Genomic DNA, 20913 nt, shown 5'->3' on the forward strand with positions numbered 1-20913 from the left:
CACGCAGAACAATTGCCATTAAGCATTCAGACTGCCTGCTTTACATGGCACATAGATAAGAGTCAATGGGCTTGTGCCAAAATTCTTTAGCCTCCTGATGAAGGAGAGGCATCGCTAGGCTTTCTTGACCATGTTATCAATGTAGTTGGACTAGGAGAGGCAACTGATGATATTCGTAGCAAGGAACCTTTGAAGCTCTCAACCTTAACACCTTTGATCTGGATAGGAGCTTGTGCTCAGACCCCTTTTTTGAAGTCAACAATCAGCTCAGTTGTCTTGTTGACATTGAGGGAAAGATTACTGTCATGACGCCATGTTACTAATTATTTGAGATGTGGCCCACCAAACTGGTATCATCTACAAACTTTCAGAGCAGGATCTGGCCACGCAGTCAGTACAGGGGGTAGAGTAGGGGGACTGAGGGTACAGTCTTGTGGAGCATCTGTGTTTGGAATAATTGTGGCAAAGTGTTGCTGCCTATCCTTACTGATGGTCAGAAAGTCAAGAATCCATTTGCAGTGGGAGGCATTAACTGCAAGGGTTGCAGAGTTTGGTGACGAGTTTGCTTGTAATAATAGGATTTAAGGCAAACAATAAACAAGTTCTGATGTAGATGTCTTCACTGCCCTGATGGTCCAGAGATGAGAGTAGGGCCAGAGAGATGGTGTCTGTCATAGACCTGTTTCAGCAGTAGGCAAATGGCAGTGGTTTGAAGTTATCTGGGAAGCTGGATAAGATCCGCCTCCTGGCCAGCCTCTCAACGTCTGTGGGTTATACACCAGGCTTATCTATAGCTCATCGTGTCCTGCCTTCAGAGGCCAGGTATCTTCATTGCTTTGAATGTCTTGTCAGATATTATAGGAAAATTTCTTTTTCTCAGCATTTTAAATATTAAAAATGTAACTGGTATCTCATTTCCTTGCTTAAACAAGAGATAAAATACATTAACAGACATTTCCTGGGGTAATGTATGAGAAAAGCACGTACCATTCAGGGTGTTCCCTCCCAACTTCATTCAAGTGCTAAAGATAGGTAACACACACAGGAAATTAGTACATTTCCTGGTCCAGTCCCTTTCCATTTAAGTGGTATTCTGCTGCAAAGAGCCTGTGCTCAGGCTCATTGTGTTCTCATCATGTCTTGGGAAGTTATCAGGTTGTATATTGTTCTGATTTATAAACATCACATTACATATATAATTATATATATATGACATGAGTAAGAAATAAATGTAGAGTCTACATGACATACTGTACACAGTTACTTACTGAACAATAAGGGAGAAAACAGGTGAATGTTTTAGCTCCTCTGAAACATTAAGCTATCTTTTTAATAGATGACAACACCGCCACCATTGCTCCTTTCTCATATTTTTAGATTCTCGTTGTTTCCATCTTCTTTTTATTTCAGTGATTTTTTTTGGCATACAACAAGACAGAGAACACTTACTTCTCACACGTCCTTCAAGGTTTGGCACTTACTGTGGTTTAGCTGGTTAAATCTCACAACTCCATCCCCACTTTCACTGTCAATGACTCTCTTCCACCTCATTGACATAGCCATTGAACTTCTCTCGGAACAATTCACCCGAGTGACTCGCACCTAAGTGGTTTCAGGTAAACAACGTATTTCTGGCAATGGTGGCTCAACAGGTAGCGCTGCCGCCTGAAAGCTCCAGCAACCCAGGTGTCAATATTGGTCTTCGGTGCTGCCATGTCCTCCCTGTAACTGAGTGGGTTTTGCCTCCATTGCTTAAGTTTCCGCTACGTTGCCAAGACATCCTAAATTATAGGCAAAATGACAATTGTGAACTGTCCTTAACATTGGTGGATGGGGGAAGATAGATTAAAGGGAAAGTTAGGTTAGAATGAAGTTTGCAGGGAATAATAGAGAAACGGGATTTCACTAAGAGCCAGAACAGACTCGATGGATCAAATTAATTCCTTCTATGCCGTACCAGAAATATAACACGATAATCTTGTGGGAATGGACAAGGGTTTGAGGGAGAGGTGGTGGTGGGGTGGAGATTAAGAAGTAATGTTCTGCCAGATTGTTGCATATGATTCTGAAGTTTATAAAACTGCCAAAGACCTTTCATTTAACTTTGTGGCAGAGTGATGGAAACCACAGAGTAAAACTATAAATGATTGAAAACATCTGCATAAAGCTCAATTAGATTCTCAGAAACAGGACACTTACATTTCCATGGAAATCACTATTTGCTGTCTCGTTTCTTAGGAACTTACTGCTACATATATAAGTATAGTTTAACTCTGTAACAAGTATCTACTACTTAAAGAGACTAGAGTGCTGTTGGATTATGATGGAAAAAACAGTGCGGTACTTTCCTTTCCTTTAAGCTATATACTCTTTGTTTTAATTTTAGCCTGAACTACAGAATCCCCATCAGTGCAGGCAAGAGTGAGTGAAGTGCAAGCTTTGTGAATTCCAAATATTTAATATCTTGGTGAAATAGTAACTGTTTGCCCATAGCATGCCTGCCCACAGACTTACTACAGTGCAGGAAGATTCTTTCAGTCCGTTGGATCCATGATAGTTTCCAGCAGTCTACTCTCTTTCACTTTGCTCATCACCTCCCTTTTGTTTCTTTGTACAATTTAACTACCGGTATACTATGGGCTAATTTATTGCAGACAATTAACCTAACACATACCTTTGGGATGTGGGAGGAAACAGACACAGAGACTCACAGCCTTGGGAAGAAAATACAAATTCTTTGATACACTTAAGTTTTTAATTTCTAGGTCAGAGGAGAAATAGTTCTTCTTACTGAGTCTGTGGACCATGATTGGGACATACTGTAAATCCTGCAATGTATTTTGCAATCAATGATTTCTTACCCTGGTGTTACGAATGTGTAGATAAATGTTGTATCAAAAAAGCCACTCACAGTCACTGCAGACACAAGGAGTTTCATATGTGGTATTTAATTGCAACACACGCCCAGCATGAACCAATTAAAAAAAGAACTTCAGAAAATCTAAATACACAACATATTTATTTTAAAAATAAAAACATACTTCTAACTTTTTTTTCTAAATTGCATCATTTCTAGATACATTGAATGACACTTGATTTAAGCACCTTAGCAATATTTGGTGACCAGTATTGTAGTGGGAGGTTTGGACAAGAGGTCATGGGAACCAGTTTTAGACAGCGTTGCTCTCAAATTTAGTTATTTGATTTTATTTTGAAAAGATTCACCACATAAATCCAGCATATATGATCTCCTGCCTAAAAATGTAAAACTACAATTTGCCCAGATCATGCTATAATAAACTGGTGAGGTCACTGTTAAATGCCGCCCTCTTCGTCCAAGTTAGCACCAAATTCAAAAGGTACCTATAAATCACCACATCACTGTGGACTGATGACAGCAATGTGCTACAGAGAGGCAAAAGAAATTAACTGACCATCAGTTAATGCAAACTTTGAAATTTTGGGCTGCTTCGATACCCTGCAACATTTAGGTTAGAATGAAGAGCCCTACTAGAAAAGCTCCAAATTTTGATAACTGCTCAATGTAAAGGCACATGGAGTGTATGATATGGAATCAGTGTCCTCTCTTAGTGACCAGTGCAGAATTCCAATCAGAATATACACTTACTGCTTTGGATCAGACTATCCAATAAGTGGACAGCCCTAGGTAATTCTAAAATATTAACTGAATATGAAAATGCAATTTGTTAATCTTAAAATTAGCTTTTTTATCTTAACTGATGTAACTTTCATGGCAATATCTGATCTTCTTCCAGAAGAAAGTAGAGTTCCTTTTTATCACTTTATCCTAGAGGTTGTTTGAATATTTGACTGGCTGCTTCAGAATTGATATCTGAGAACTTTTAAGTTTACAAGAACTTTATGGTTGAGGGCTACTTGCTTGATCTAGCTCATCCACCTAAGGGAAAAAAGTTTTATTTTCAGCTTTCAAATGTCTGCTAATGATTTTGCCTGCCCTGTATTCAATCCAAAGATAATTACCCTAAATGAAAATTGGACCTAAATTATATTTTACCAGACAGAACTTTCTTCTATTTGTGTTTGAAATTTATCTTTTTCCATTTTATAGCTCACCTTTCAGTCTTTTTCTATCAAGGTAAGAGATTCAAGCTTCATCGATGAATTGGAGACCATTGTCTCCATGCTTTTGTTAAATCTGTGTTTTCTTGCATTAGGCATGGTTCTTCTGAGGACCACCTGTGAAATCTCAATGTCTTTTGACCAATGAAGTTCCAACTTTACTTTTACTTTCTAACATAATTCACTAATTGGTTATAAAGTTCACCATTTTTTTCTTATAATGGGTCTCATTGTGTACTGAGTCTACAATCTTATCTCTCTTTCCATCTGCACGCTTGGGTATGTCAACACCATTCAGAATATATCATCCAAATGCAAATTTCATAAATATCTATTCACAATATTGACTGTCATTTTACCTAAGAGGTCTGATGAAAGATCAGCAATCTGAAATGTTCTCTGCTCTTTAGTTGCTGACTTACTCGCAAAGCATTTCTGGCAGTTTGCTTTTATCACAGATTTTATCAACCTCTTCAATTGCTTCCTAGGTGCTCTAGTGATTATAATTGCATTAACCAATATCATATTTTTTAAAGATTTAAAAAAATAACATTTAATATTTGAACTAAGATGTTCTAGTGTAGTTGAAGGACAATGGATTCTAATATTTATCTTATCTGGTCTTTACCCAACAGGAACATCAACCAAATTCTTATGTTTCCAGGTTTTGCATTGAATTTTTGTTAGTTTTCTACCCAATTTGTTGTGTCCTATTTTGTCAAAGGATTTCTGAAAATGTTTATTGTAGATTTCCTTTTCCTTTACACGACTCATGAACAGGAAGTTGTCCCGAAGGCACTTATATTGGAAACACAAATGATGAATGAATATAAACAACCATTGTGGGTATCTTCTTGGCCGATGAGAGGTTTCAAACACACAAGGAAAGCAACATGGTAACAAAGTAGAGAATGAGCTATACTCAATATTGGGGAAATAGACTGCATCCTATGAGATAATGACTGGGGGAAATGTGGGATGAGACAACTGCGAAATCAGTTTTCTTTGAGCTGGCAATCCAAATGGAGCTTAAAAAGGCTGTGGTACAGTACAGAGAATTCAGAATTCTGTATGACGAAGAATGTAAGCCCTGTTCTGAATGAGTTATACTCTGTAGAAGATAGAAGGAGACAGGCTTGATGAGCATTAAGGTAATAAAATTATGCTTAGGATTTCAGGGAAGGTCAAAAGAGGTAGAGATGTTGCTGATGCAGAACTTGTTCAATTGGAAGCTCAAAATACTGTAGGTCTATACACTGCATAGTTATATAGCCTGACTTAACCTGAAATTTACTTGGAGAGGCTAATGATGATGTGTAGCTGAGAAATACCTGGAAGACCCAAAATTAATCACATTTTCAAAATAAACGTAATAAGTTTTGGGTCTTCCAGGTATTGATGTTCATTTAGCTGTTGCAAAGAGTCCCAATTTTCTTTAGAGGTGAAGATATACAATTCAATGTCGTTGGTGGAACCTGAACCCTATGGTTCTGCATAATATGATTGAGAGGATTGTGTACTAATGATGATGAAGCTACACATTATAGGAATTTTCTACAATTAATAGAAAAAACTACAAGGTAAAATTTGCTATTTACTGCATTTCATTCAGATCTGATAATCTCTTTGAAGCATGTTAAAACTGCAATTGCAAATTCTGCCAAGATTAAGTTCTTAACAGCAGAAAGTGACAACCCTATTCCTGCTACATCCTATTTTTATATATGTCCAATGCCCATTCAAGGTTAAAATTATTAGTTTACTTTCGATAGCTCCTCATTAAAAACTCCAGTAAGTAATTATCACTAGTCAGGTACACTTCTGCATCCAATATGGACACAGGTCTATAACGTTACAGTACTGACAAGGACATTTTTACTACTTATACATACAATATTCATCTGAGGACCAAACTATCCACAAAGGCAATTGTTTTTTTCACAATTACCGATCAAAGGCAATTGCTTTTTCCACTCTTACCAATTAAAACCTTTGCTCTATTTTAATTAAAGAGACTCATCAGTCAGAAGGTGAGAGAGACAAATATGCAGCTAATTGGATTTGCCTCCTCCTTGCAGAGTGAAATTGGGCGACAGTTAAAGAATCTCAGCTTTGAATCTGAGGAGTTAAGTCAGGACTCTTGTTAGACTATGGTGGTGGTTTATAGGAGCAATAACCTAATCAATAGGAAAGGCACATATGCAAAGCTTTGAGCAAGATATCAAAAGTCAACAAACAGATTTCTTTGGTCCTCTACTAAAATCTAGTAAAGTGTAAAGTTTTTTTTCTTTTAATAGGTCAAATAACAACAGAATCAGAATACTGATTAGGACTTCTCACAGAATCACCAAACTCAATTATAAGACAGCCAATGAAAAGCTTCTCACATTTATAATAATTTATGGTAATTATCCCTCAGTGATACTGTGGAATAGCAACTTTCTCCCAACGATATGGTAATTTTATTAAAATTCTCGGGGGTAATTTGTCTAAATGCAATAATTCTAAGGGTATAAAGAAACACTTATCTTTTGTGGCTGCTGCAATTTTTTTCATCACTTGTAACTATCACCAGTTTCTCTGCCTTCATTACATGCTAATCCTTGACAATATTCAGAAAATCCTCAACTTGGGAGCTGAAATTTTTAGTATATTAAAGTCAGTGTAGCAGTTAGAAATTATTCATGAATTAACCTTAATGAATAATGTGCTCAAACAATATCAATAATTTCAAGTGTTCTGTATGGTGCAGTTCATCATTTATAGCCAATAAAGCTCTTTCAGAAGCATTAAAAGGAGTCATTCCTCATTTCAGACTTCACTTTGTACCATCCCACTTAGCATAGTTAAGGGGAGGGAGGCAAAGGGGTATGAAACCTTAAAACCACATCACAAATTCTTTCAGCCCGATTTCATTGGGACCATGTCAAAATACTCCAAGTTCCTTATGGTTCCTACGGCCAATGCTTCATTTAACACCATTGAGCAGGGCCGTTTAAAGCAAAACAAATACAACTGAGAAGCAGTGTCAACTGTACTCAATGTCTGTGGTGCACATTGGTGAGCCACCTTGCAAAAGCACCAGTATGAATGTCAAACCCATTCTTGCATGGAACGTTTATAGTACAGCAGGAGTCTCGGTGTTCCCTTCTTCTGCAGTTGGAGGATTGCATAGATCAATCCCAGAATGCAGAGCAGCAGAATAAGTGGGACTATGACAATCACTATATTCATGGCTCTGGTATAGTCATCCACAGGGATATTAATATGAATGTCCACCTCTTCGTCCCTCTCTTTCTCCTTATCTTCCTTTGTTCGATCTTCTTCTTCATCATCATCAACATTATCATCATCATCAGCATCCATATTAGGCTCATTCTCAGTAAAATCCGGTTCAACATCCACCCGGCATCCCATCCAGTCACGTAGGATGGATTTTGGATAACCAGGCTCTGTTCTCAGCAGCTGGTTGTTAAATTTCCAGTATTTGGTACCTTTGTAAAAATGTGTGTAAGCTGCCAATCAAAGAGAATCAGTTTAAATGTGGCAACATTTAAATACATTTAAATGTAATACAATGGTTGAAAGAAATGCCACACAGTAAATTCCTTCAGTATAGAATTATGGAATCATAGAAAAGCCCATGCTGAACCATTTAAACTGCCTACTCATGTCGACCAGTTCCTGGACCACGGCCCTCCATACTCCTACCCATCCATGTACCTATCCAGATTTCTCTTCAATGTTGAAATTGAGCTTACATGCACTACTTGTGCTGGCAGCTCACTCCACACTCTCATGACCCTCCGAGTGAAGAAATTTCCCCTCATGTTCCCCTTAAACTTTTCACCTTTCATCCTTAACCCACGACCTCTATTTGTAGTCCCACCCAACCTCAGTGGAAAAAGCCTACTTGCTTTTACCCTCTCTATACCCCTTATAATTTTGTATGCCTCTATCAAATCTCCTCTCAATCTTGTATGTTCCAAGGAATAAAGTCCTAACCTATTCAATCATTCCTTATAACTCAGGTCCTCCAGACCTGGCAACATCCTTGTAATTTTTTTCTGCACTCTTTCAACCTTATTTACATCTTTCCTGTAGGCAGGTGACCAAAACTTCACACAATACTCCAAAATTAGGCCACACCAATGTCTTATACCTGAGGGTGGTGAACTTGAGGAATTTATTACTGCAGGCAGCTGTGGAGGCCAGGCTGCTAGGTGTATTTAACCATATAAACCTATAACAATTACAGCATGGAAACAGGCCATCTCGGCCCTTATAGTTCATACCAAACGCTTACTCTCACCTAGTCCCACTGGCATGCACTCAGCCCATAACCCTCCATTCCTTTCCTGTCCATGTACCTATCCAATTTTACGTTAAATGACAATACTGAACCTGCCTCTACCACTTCTACTGGAAGCTCGTTCCACACAGCTACCACTCTCTGAGTAAAGAAATTCCCCCTCATGTTACCCCTAAACTTTTGCCCTCTAACTCTCAACTCATGTCCTCTTGTTTGGATCTCCCTTACTCTCAATGGAAAAAGCCAATCCACGTCAACTCTATCTATCCGTCTCATAATTTTAAATACCTCTATCAAGTCCCCCCTCAACCTTCTATGCTCCAAAGAATAAAGACCTAACTTGTTCAACCTAACTTAGGTGCTGAAACCCAGGTAACATTCTAGTAAATCTTCTCTGTACTCTCTCTATTTTGTTAACATCTTTCCTATAATTTGGTGACCAGAACTGTACACAATACTCCAAATTTGGCCTTACCAATGCCTTGTACAATTTTAACATTACACCCCAACTATACTCAATGCTCTGATTTATAAAGGCCAGCATACCAAAAGTTTTCTTCACCACCCTATCCACATGAGATTCCACCTTCAGGGAACTATGCACCATTATTCCTAGATCACTCTGTTCTACTGCATTCTTCAATGCCCTACCATTTACCATGTATGTCCTATTTGGATTATTCCTACCAAAATATAGCACCTCACACTTATCAGCATTAAACTCCATCTGCCATCGTTCAGCCCACTTTAAGGCAGAGATTGATAGGTTCTTGATTGGACATGGCATCAAAGGTTACAAGGAGAAGGCTGGGAACTGGGGTTGAGGAGAGAGGAAAAGAATCAGCCATGGAGTAGACTCAGTGGGCCAAATAGGCCATTTCTGCTCCTATGTCTTAAGGTCTTATACAACTTCAAAGTAACATCCCAGCTTCTGTACTCAACGCCTTGCACTTGTCTGCATTAAATTCCACCTGCCATTTTCCAGTCCATTTTTCCAGCTGATCCAGATTCTGCTGCAAGCCATGATAGCCTTCCTTGCCACAGCCCCAATCTTGATCTCATCCGCAAATTTGCTGATCCAGTTAGCCATATTATCATCCAGATCATTGATATAGATGCCAAACAACAAAGGACCCAGCACTGATCCTTGTGGCACTCCAAGGATCACAGACCTCCAGTCAGAGAGGCAACCATCTACTACCACTCTCTACCTTCTCCCACAAAGTTAATGTCTAATCCAATTTTATCATCAATGCTGAGAGGCTGAACCTTCTTGACTAACCTCCCATGTGGGACCTCGTCAAATGCCTTGCTAAAGTCCATGTAGACAACATCTACTGCCTTGCCTTCAACAACTTTCCTGCTAACTTCCTTGCAAAATCTCCAAGATTGGTTAGATATGACCTACCATGCACAAAGCCATGCTGACAATCCTTAATCAATCCATGTCTATCCAAATACTTATATAACCAGACCCTCAGAATACTTTCCAATAACTTTCCCACTACTGATGTCAGGCTCACTGGCCTATAATTTCCTGGCTTATTTTTAGAGCCTTTCTTAGACAGAGGAACAACATTGATTACCCTCCAATCCTCTGGTACTTCACCTGTTACTAAGGATGATTTAAATATCTTTGCTAGGGGCCTGGCAGCTTCTGCACTTGCATCCCGCAGTGTCCGGGAGAACACCTTGTCAGGCCCTGGGTATTTAGCCACCCTAATTTGCCTCAGGATGGAAAACACCTCCCCCTCTGTAATCTGTAGAGGGTCCATCAAGTTGATGCCGCTCTGCTGCACTTCTATAGACAATGTGTCCATCTCCTGAGTAAATACAGATGCAAAAAAATTCAATTAAGGTGCCACCAGCTCTTTTGGCTGTACATATGGATTATCAGTCTGATCTTACAGAGGACAAATTTTGTCCCTTACAATCCTTTTACTCTTAACATATCTGTAGAATCCCTTAGGATTCTCCTTCACCTTGTCTGCCAAGGCAATCTCATGCCTTCTTTTAGCCCTCCTGATTTCTTCCTTAAATGTTCTCTTGCACTTCTTATACTCCACAAGCACCTCATTTGTTCCTACCTGCGTAGACCTGGCTATGCACCTCCTTTTAATTTCTTAACCAAGGCCTCAATATCTCTTGAAAACCAAGGTTCCTTACACTTTTTATCTTTACCTTTTATTCTGACAAGTACATACAAGCTTTGTATTCTCAAAATTTCACTTTTGAAGGCCTCCCACTTTCCAAGTATACTTTTGCCAGAAAACAGCCTGTCCCAATCCACACTTGATGTAATCAAAATTGGCCTTTCTCCAATTTAGAATCTCAACTCACGGTCCAGACCTATCCTTTTGCATATTTACTTTGAAACTAATGGCATTGTGGTCACTGGATGCAAAGTGTTCCCCTACAACATGTCACCAGCCCTATCTCATTCCCTGATAGCAGATCAAGTATCTAGAAGCTAGACTGGACTGCCAACACAGATGCCTTGTGCAGGAAGGCACAGAGTCGACTGTACTTCCTTAGAAGGTTGGCGTCATTCAATGTCTGCAGTGAGATGCTGATGATGTTCTATAGGTCAGTTGTTGAGAGCGCCCTCTTCTTTGTGGTGGCGTGTTGGGGAGGAAGCATTAAGAAGAAGGACGCCTCACGTCTTAATAAGCTGATAAGGAAGGCGGGCTCTGTCGTGGGCAAAGTACTGGAGAGTTTATCATCGGTAGCTGAGCGAAGGGCGCTGAGTAGGCTACGGTCAATTATGGAAAACCCTGAACATCCTCTACATAGCACCATCCAGAGACAGAGAAGCAGTTTCAGCGACAGGTTACTGTCGATGCAATGCTCCTCAGACAGGATGAAGAGGTCAATACTCCCCAATGCCATTAGGCTTTACAATTCAACTGCCAGGACTTAAGAACTTTTTTTAAAGCTATTATTAATGCTTTTTGAGTTAGTGATTTAGATGCATATCATATTATTACTGAGTTAAGTATTGTATGTAATGAGTTTTTGCTACAACAAGTGTATGGGACATTGGAAAAAATGTTGAATTTCCCCATGGGGATGAATAAAGTATCTATCTATCTATCTATCTATCTATCACAATCTCCCATTGGGACTGCGTAAGGAAACTCCCCTGAACACATTTGACAGTTTCTATCCTATCTACTGTATGGGAGTCCCAGACAAAATGTGGGAAGTTAAAATCCCCCACTATAAGATTTTTTCTTGTTTGGATTTCCAGCATCTGTAGATTTTCCTTTGTTTAGATTGGATTACTAGAACAACCTTATGTTTTTGCAACCGTCTGCAATCTCTCTATAAATTTGTTCCTCTAAATCCCTCGGACTGTTGGGTGGTCTGTAATATAGCAGCTTTAGCATGGTCATATCTTTCTCATTTTACTTCTCAAAGTTATTTGGTCATTGGGGATCAACTGATTCCTGCGAACATTTACTCACTGCAGTATAAAGGCCCTGTCAATAGATGGGCATACATTTGACTATGAATTGTAAAACATTAGCCTCATGATGTTATTGTAGAAGCTGAATTGCTTTAAAATATATTGGAGGAATTCAGCAGGTCAGGAAGCATCTTACTGAGCTTTGCATGTGTTTCTTTAAAATATGATGCATTAATATGTACATCATATAATGATATCATCATTACCTTGAGTTTGATTCCACTTCTTAACATGCAACATGTAACAGACTGCTCTCATCAAGGTGTACCAAAGGTGACTTGTTATTTTGTCATAATTCACTATATGAACTCTTTCTTACCTCCATCATCCGTGAGGAAAGCTCCCTTTGGTGATGATGGAATTCCTTTCCAAATACTTATTGACTTTGGATAGCCATTATCTACTGCTCGTCTCTCCTCACTGAAACGCCAGTAGCTGAAATAATCAGAAAGTCTTTTAAACATTCAATGTTACTGCAGCATTCATTACAAGGGCTTTGCAAATCACTCTGTCCCAACCTCCCACTCCAAGGGGAATCACATCTCTGTAACTGAATGCACATCAAACGACACACAAGGAAAATAAAAACAGATCAGAAAATCCACTATAAAAGAGCATCAAACAAGACAAGTGAATCATGAGTAAGAATTCTTTACAAAACATGAATTGAAGTGTTTTAGGCTGGGTGAAATAGTTGAATATCTCATGGTCCATAAGCTCTAAAGGGTTGTACATCTGCTTGTGATGTTACCCTAAGTTCGGAGTACAGTTACAGCTTCAGAATGATTACAAGCTCTTACACTGTGGTCACAGAGAAATGAATTTATTATTATTGTGCAGTCTTGAAGCTCTGGAGGGGACACTAATTGATGATTCTACTGAAGTTTTATGGATCAATCCAGAGAACGAGGGAAGATTCATGTGGTGAATCCTACAGCCAGACTCAATATTCTTAGCAGCAGTGCTTCACTCAACCACATACCAACACCTACAAAAGGTACAATTGTATTTTCTGTCACATGCGAACTGATGTGTGGAGCAGAGCAAGTGGTCTTGGGTCCATCCACCTTGCTTATTGTCCTTTCCTACACTTGACAGTCCAGTAAAGTCATAGGTTCCTTCAATGAGCCCTTGAAATTCCCCCAATACTGTAGCAACATTTCCAATGTAGGAAAATGGGAACTTCTCACCTTTCCCTGGCTGTTCTCTTGTCTTATTACCTAAAAGATTGTCTAGGCGGGGTCGATTGGAACTTTCTACAGTACCTAACTTCACAACTTTTATCTATACTTCATGCAGTGATCTAAATAGCATTAACTACATCTTTCAAGGAATGATCCAGTATGGACTCTATCAAAGCAGAAAGGATCTCGAGCTTTCACAGGTGCATAGATTATAACCAACCCCAAGTTATCGTATAGTAAAAGGAAAGTGGCAAAGTAACTCAAAGCAAACCTGTCTCCTTTGAAGAAATAAGTCTGACCAGTAATTTCCCACCAAATGGCTGCATCAATCCCATCACGAGGCATTCCAGCACCAAGGTCCATCAGATAACGGGGGTAACCTGGCTCCAACATTGCTTCATGGAACAGCCAAAATTTGTCACCTAGAAAGGGAGGAAAAGTTCATTATACTTTTGAAATCACTGCAAATTCTTGTCACCTTTAAAATCTGAGTGCATACAGTAGGCTTAGAAATTCAATTATGAAAGAAGACATATACTAAAATGCACTAAAGTGTGTGCTTAAAGCAAATATTCAATCATGTAGTATGGTCCACAAACTACAACTGGATTCAGAAGCTCCACATCCAGTTGAAAACCTGCACTGATGAGGCGAAGGTGAATCCAAATGCGGCTGGAAGTCATGCAGCCTGGGGAGCTCCAGGAGTGGCAATCCAGACAGATAACTTCCAACACTGCTGATAAATGATGCCTGTCAAAGAGATAGACAAATGGAGAGAGGTTGTGCCTTCTCAGAGACTCCAAAAACCCACTCTGCCATGGTGGAAATAAAAGTGCAAGGGGAGAAGGTGACCATGCAGAAATGCTGATGGGGTGTAGTCTGAAGACATTTGGGAGCAACAAAATGCACTTACCATCAAATGTGCAGCTACCCTCATACACTCTTCCATCAACTAAAATCCAAAGCAATCAAAACTTCTGACGGGAGTCAAATACGACTTCTTACCACACCTACAAATGCATCTTGTACTCTGTCTAGGTACCCACCAACCTGCTGGCATGAATATTGATTTCTCCTTCCAGTAAGCAAATTTCCACACCTCTCCTCTATTCCCCACTCCAACCTTTTACTTCTTCTCACCTGCCTATTACTTCCCCTGGGTCCCCTCCTCCTTCCCTTTCTAGTATGGTCCACTCTCCTCTCCTATTGGATTCTTTCTTCTGAACCCTTGACTTTTCTCATCCACCTAGATTCACCTTTCACCTTCCAGCTAGTCTCTTTCCTCTTTGCCCACCTCTTTATTCTGGCATTTTCCCCCTTCCTTCTTAGATCTAAAGAAGGGTCTCAGCCCGAAACGTTGACTGTTTATTCATCTCATGCTGAGTTCCTCCAGCACCTTGTGTGTGTTGCTGCCTCTTCTATGCTCAGAAATGCACCTCACAATTTCCACTCTTCCAGCTGGTCAGCCATGCCAGGCACTTAAAACCAAGGCAAATTACAACACACTTACTAACTTCTTACAGGAATGAGGGCATTAAACAAAGCCTGCAACAACATGCTTGGAGACCTTACTGTGCCATTGGGCCCGGCTGCGCGGAGAAGTCAATTGTGAGCTTGGCAATTCCAAAGCCACATCTACCATCACGGAGCCTGGCATTTTGTGGAAGTGGAAGGGATGTATGACAAGTCACCTTGCACCAAATGGACTGCAGACAATCAGAAAGAAAGGGTGGCTCTTCTATCAACTTATCAGAGAAGAAGATCCAGTTCTGCTGCAGAGGACTTTATTAAGATTAATTCAGCCTGAGGACATCACCACAGGAATTCCTCATGGAAGTGTCCAATGGCCTTCCTTTTTCATATCAGTAATGTTCACTGATGTTCAAGTCTATTTGTAGCTCCTCAGAAAATGAAACAATCCATGCTTGTATGCTGAAAGAAAATCCATCAGTGGTCTGATAAGTGGCAAAAAGTTACTCTGTCACAAAATGGTCAGGCAATGGCCAAGCACTGGAATCACATCTGATGGATTCTAATGTAAGCACAAGTTTATTATGGTTCATTGGCTGCAGTTATAACTACATTCTTTGGCGAGACCAGAATTCTAGACCAGGTGAGGTGGCGTGAGTAGAGGAATTAGCCTTTGTCCTCAAAAGTCACCGTCTCCCAGGAGGACTAGTACTAGCTGCTTGTGCTTGGTGGGCAATCCGGTAGCAGTTGTGAAATGGTAAAATGTGTAAGTACTAAAATGAAACAAGCATTTAACAAATGCAGAGTAGCTTTAATTGAGTATTTTAACGTTCATCATTTCTTCAGTCCAAACCAATCAGTTCATATCTGAAATGTGTTTGTTTGGGGCAGTTTTTGGAAACAATATCTTTTACTACATACAAGCAATCAGGCTATTTTAGAACCAGATAATAAGTACTGATCTATATTTAGTTAATAACCAATCACTGCACAAACATTTCACCAATGTGACTGTTCCGCATGTTCTCTTTTCATTCCAGAGAGCAGTTCAGAGATATACCGAACTAGAAAACGGACCCATTAGTGCCCATTTCTCAAGCACAAGTTGTGCCTAAAAGCCCATTAGTGAAGTAGCCCTTGCATTCATGTGCACAGTTCGCCTTAAAAAGTGCTTCCTCCCTTAAATGGAACAAATTGGAGCTTTTGGTTGCAACCTATGTTGTTCACTGAACACTTACTAAAGAAAATTAGCAGCATGTCACAAAGTGATGGAAAATGCAACACTAGTTAAAGGGTTGTAATATTGTGGCATGGATGTCTTGCACACAACAATGGCAAGAATCATGGAGATCTCATTAATAGTTACTCCGTAACTCTGTAAACAGTTTGAATGAGTCACAACACCCTTGACGATTCTACACATTTCATTGGTACAGGATCACAGCATAGGACGGATAACCATGTGCTGGGGTAGGTTGCCCACACACAGCGATCTCTCCTCCATGCTGTTATAGTATCCTCATGTGCAGCAGTGTTGTGGCAATCATGGAGAAAATTCCTTCAAGGTCTCATGTTCTTGCCAGAAATGACTGTAGCAATGACGTAGCAGTAGTAAGATTTTCACACAGCTCTCTTGGCCGGGTTTCAGTGTACAGGTTTTGGTGCAAATTGCCAATATGCTGTTAAGTATCTGACTTTTCATGACACTTTGCAGGTGATCCAATTAGACATTAAATATGCAGCACATATTTAATGCAACAAACAAGGATTTCTAATTTCAAGGCACCAATGTTTAAAATCCTTGGAGCCACTCTGATAGTTTGAATCCTGTTTCTTGCACTGTAATATCCATCCCACAAAATGATGTTACATTTTGTACTGAGCCAAACCAATTCACAAATAGACTATATCAGAAAAGAATATCAAACTAGGTTACTGTTCATTCTGCCTAAGATTCATGTTATGGCTCTCTGTGATGAATATTACCCAAGTAAGGGAACACCATCTTTTTTAGTTTGAGCACAGAATAAACTACCAAAAAGATTCAATGCATACGGTAGTGTAAGTCCTGTCTTCTGCTGGCTGGATAAACCAGGTGGCTTAATGACTTGGGCTAGGTCCAAAGCAGAATGGTAGCCAAAACCTCTGCCCTGCCAAATGTCTGTCACTAGAGCAGGATACCAATAATATCAGGCCCATAATGTTCATTTAGTGGATTTTAAAATTAACTTTTGGAGAACAGGCACAGATATACAGGCAAAATACTTCTGTGCATTTGTCATATGCAATGTGAGCTCGTTAACTGGCATGAAAAGAAATTGAATCCCATCCAGAAAGGAGGTTATGTAAAACGTTTCCAAATGAAGATGCACATTATAGTTTGTTGAGATAGTATGCAATCACTAATTTATATCTCTTCTATGCTTAAAGTAAAAATAGTTTACTGATTATTATTTCCAGTAGGAGAGATGCTCCTAAACAATTAATTCTGGATCTTTGAATTTGCTAAGCCTTGTTTAATTTCCGCAGCTTGCCTATGTCCAATTTTGGCTTTGGCAAAAGGCAATAGCTCCATCCATATGCTGTGTAGTTCCACACACAATATGTGTGCTTGTAAGGAAATGGAATTTGTAAACAGCCTTCTGGGAATGTTCATGTGATGTTCAAGCTACATTGAACACAGCTGCTCTGGAAACAAAGGCAAATTGTACAACAGACATACACTGGATTTTACACCAATATAGTAGATGATGATCCCTTGCACTTCTTTCCAGTGGAGAAATTTGTTGTTGGCAAATAAAAATACAGGAAGAAGTTCAAGGTCAAAGATTAAAAGGTTGTTAATTTTTAAAAATTGTTTTTACTATTGGTTACTTTCATCACTATTCCCTTAGCTGTTCTGTTTGATGCAGAGATCAGCATGTAGGAGGAAGATCGAAAATCCGGCTGAGTGGTGCCACAACCACACTCAATGTCAGCAAAACCATGGAGATGATTATTGACATTGGGAGGAGGAAACTGGAGGTCTATGAGGCAGTCCTTAATTTCCTCGGTGTTATCATTTCAGAGGATCTCTCCTGGGTCCTATATGTAAGTACCATTACGAAGAAAGCCTCTACTTTCTCAGAAGTTTACAAAGGTTCGGCATGTCATCTAAAACTTTGACAAACTTCTATAGATGTGTGGTGGAGAGTATATTGATTGACATAAAAACATCGATGCCCTTATATGGAAAACACTACAAAAAGTAGTGGATACAGCCCAGTCCATCATGGGTTGACCCTACCCCACCATTGAGCACATCTACGTGGAGCATTGTCATGGGAAAGCACGATCCATTATCTAGCCTTTGTGCTCTTCTCACTGCTGTCATCAAGAAGAAGGTACAGGAGCCTCAGGATCCACACCACCACGTTGAGGAACATTTATTGCCCCTCAACCATTAGGCTCCTGAACTAGATGAGAGTCACTCAACTACACTCATCCCTTCACTGAACTGAACTCATTTTCAAGGATTCTTCATCTTGTGTTCTCAATAGTTATTGTTTGTTTGTTTATTTATTTGTTTATTTTCTTTTTGTATTTGCACAGTTTGTTGTTTTTTTTTTGCACACTGGTTGTTGTCCGTTCTGTGGGGTGTGGTTTTTCATTGATTCTACTGTGTTTCATGTACTTTCTGTAATTGCCCACAACAAAATGGATCTCAGGGTTGCATATGGTGACATATATGTACTTTGATAAGACATTTACTTTGAACTTTGAGATGCAAGAGGATATAAAGCTAGTGAGCGGAATTTAATTTCCCTCCTCGGTTGGAGAACATGGAGTTAAAGTTGCAACAGAGAAAATCAAACAACAGTTTGAATATTGTGCAAACTGCTCACAAGAGAATTATCAAAGAAAATCTGGCAAAGAGCCACTGCAGAATCAAAATCAGGTTTATTATCATTGACATCAGTTGTGAAATTTGTTGTTTTGTGGCAGCAATACAGAGCAAGACAGAACGATTACTATAGGTTCAGAAAGATAGATGAATAGATGGATAGATAAATAGATCAGTAGCTCTTCAGGTTCAATGAGAAGAAGGCATGCCCTGGATGATGAAGATCTATTAGACCATACAGAAATACATTTTAGGAAATGTTTTTAAGCAGGAGAGGAAAAAAAAGAGCAGAACAGTTTAAGGAAGGATTTCCAGAGGCCTCGGCAGCTGAAACCTGATAGAATTATGGAGCACTACAAACAGAAACAGATGCTTGAGCCCATCGAGTCCATGCCAAACTATTATTCTGCCTAGTTCCATCGACTTGCAGCTGGACAATAGCCCTTCTTACCCATTCCATCCATGCACTTAGCCAAATTTCTATTTAGTGTTGAAATTGAACCTGCCTCCAACACTTCTGCTGTCAGCTGTTCCACAGTCTCACCACCTTCTGAGCAAAGAAGTTCCCCTTAAACATTTCTCCTTTCACCCTTAACCTTGGACCTCTAGTTTTAGTCTTACTTAACCTCAGTGGGAAAAGCTGGCTTGAATTTACCTAATCTATACTCCGCAAAATAATGTATATCTCTATCAAATCTCCCCTCATTTTCTTACGCTCATGAATAAAGTGCTAACCTATTCAACCTTTCCCTATAACTCAAGTCCTCAAGTCCCAGCAGCACCCTTGTAAAGTTTTGCTGTACTTTTTCTATCTTTTCTGTAGGTAGGTGACCATAAGTACACACAGTACTCCAAATTAGGCCTCACCAATTGCTAATAGCTTAGCATTGAAAATATTTTACAAAGAGCCACAGAGAAATGCATTTAGTGTACATAAGGATAGTGTAGATGGCTGAAGATATATGAGGATAGTGTGATGGTTTCTGGGAATAGTTTACAAGGCGCAGGATAAATATGTCCCACAGAAGTAATAGAAGTAATAGTAATAGTGAGTGGGAATAAAGGGAGCCTTTTCTGGTTTGCTGCCGTTGACTAGTGGTGTTCCTCAGGGGTCAGTATTGGGACCACTACTTTTCACATTATTTGTCAATGATTTAGATAATGGAATTGATGACTTTGTGGCAAAGTTTGTGGATGATACAAAAATAGGTGTAGGGGTAGGTAGTGCTGAGGGAGCAATGGAATGCAGCGGGTCTTAGACAAATTGGAAGATTGGACAAAAATGTGGCAGATGGAATACAGTGTTGGGAAATGTATGATAATACATTTTGGTAAAAGGAACAATAGTGCAGACTATTATCTAAATGGGGAGAAAATTCAAACATCAGATAGGCAGAGGGACTTAGGAGTCTTCATGCAAGACTCCCAGAAGGTTAATATACAAGTTGAGTCTGTGGTAAAGAAGGCAAATAAAATGTTGGCATTTATTTCAAGGGGAATAGAATATAAAAGCAAGGAGATAATGCTGAGGCTTTATAAGACACTGGTCAGGCCACACTTGTTGTATTGTTAACAGTTTTAGGCCCCATATCTCAGAAAGGATGTGTTATCATTGGAGAGAGTCCAGATGAGGTTCACGAGGATGATTCTGGGAACACAGGGGTTAACATATGAGGTGCTCCTCTGTTCAGCCAAGGTGGCATGCAGAGGGTAAGAAACATTGTCCAGAATTGCCAGGATTTTCTGGAGGGACCTTTGTTCTACCACCGCCTCCAGTGTGTCCAGTTTGACTCTTACAACAGAGCCAGCCTTTCTAATCAGTTGAGCCTGTTGGCATCACCCATGTTAATACCATTGCCCCAGCACACCACTACATAGAAGATTGTACTGGTGACAACAGACTGGTAGAATATGTGAAGGAGAGGCCTGCATACTCCAAAGGACCTCAGTCTCCTCAGGAAGTAGAAGTGACTCTGGCCCTTCTTGTACACAGCATCTGTGTTATGCTCCACTCAGGTTTGTCATCCAAGTGCACCCCCAGGTATTGTAGGTCCACACCACATCCACGTCTTTATCATCAATAGTAACAGGGAGCAGTGCAGGTTTAGTCTTCCTAAAGTCCATCACCTTCTCCTTTGTCTTATTGATGTTGAGCTGTTGATGATTCAGCTTGCACCATTTGACAAAGTCCTCCACCAGAGTCCTATATTCATCCTTCCATCCTCCCTTTATACACTCAACTACTGCTGAGTCATCATAGAATTCCTGCCGATGACATGACTCAGTGTTGTATCTAAAGCGTTTTATCTGTTTGAGGCTTAACAGAATTTAACTGGGCATGGTAAGTTCCCGTAATGATTGATAGATCCTCTTTATTATCTATATTTTCCTTGTTGGAATCTGGCTGTTAATGTCAAGGTCAGCATTGATTGCCCATCTCATGATTCCTAGAACTGAGTTCCTTAATCAGCCACTTCAGTAGGGCATTTCAGAA

The 20913-nt window shown here is 39.7% G+C and overlaps 1 protein-coding gene across 3 annotated transcripts in view; it reads right to left on the minus strand.

Annotated features, from left to right (window-relative positions):
• Nucleotides 1–2929: 2929 nt before the first annotated feature.
• Nucleotides 2930–20913, minus strand: part of LOC140740518 (matrix metalloproteinase-15-like) — a 72819-nt gene continuing 54835 nt past the window's right edge. For all 3 annotated transcript variants that reach the window (XM_073069732.1, XM_073069734.1, XM_073069733.1), the window contains 3 exons: nucleotides 13338–13488; nucleotides 12202–12317; nucleotides 2930–7616 (listed from right to left, as the gene is read on the minus strand). In XM_073069732.1, coding sequence (XP_072925833.1) covers nucleotides 7195–7616; nucleotides 12202–12317; nucleotides 13338–13488 — 689 coding nt within the window. In that variant the 3' untranslated portion in view covers nucleotides 2930–7194. The remainder of the gene's footprint in view (nucleotides 7617–12201; nucleotides 12318–13337; nucleotides 13489–20913) is intronic.

Source organism: Hemitrygon akajei, chromosome 17 (assembly GCF_048418815.1).
Source record: "Hemitrygon akajei chromosome 17, sHemAka1.3, whole genome shotgun sequence".
Taxonomy (NCBI): domain Eukaryota; kingdom Metazoa; phylum Chordata; class Chondrichthyes; order Myliobatiformes; family Dasyatidae; genus Hemitrygon; species Hemitrygon akajei.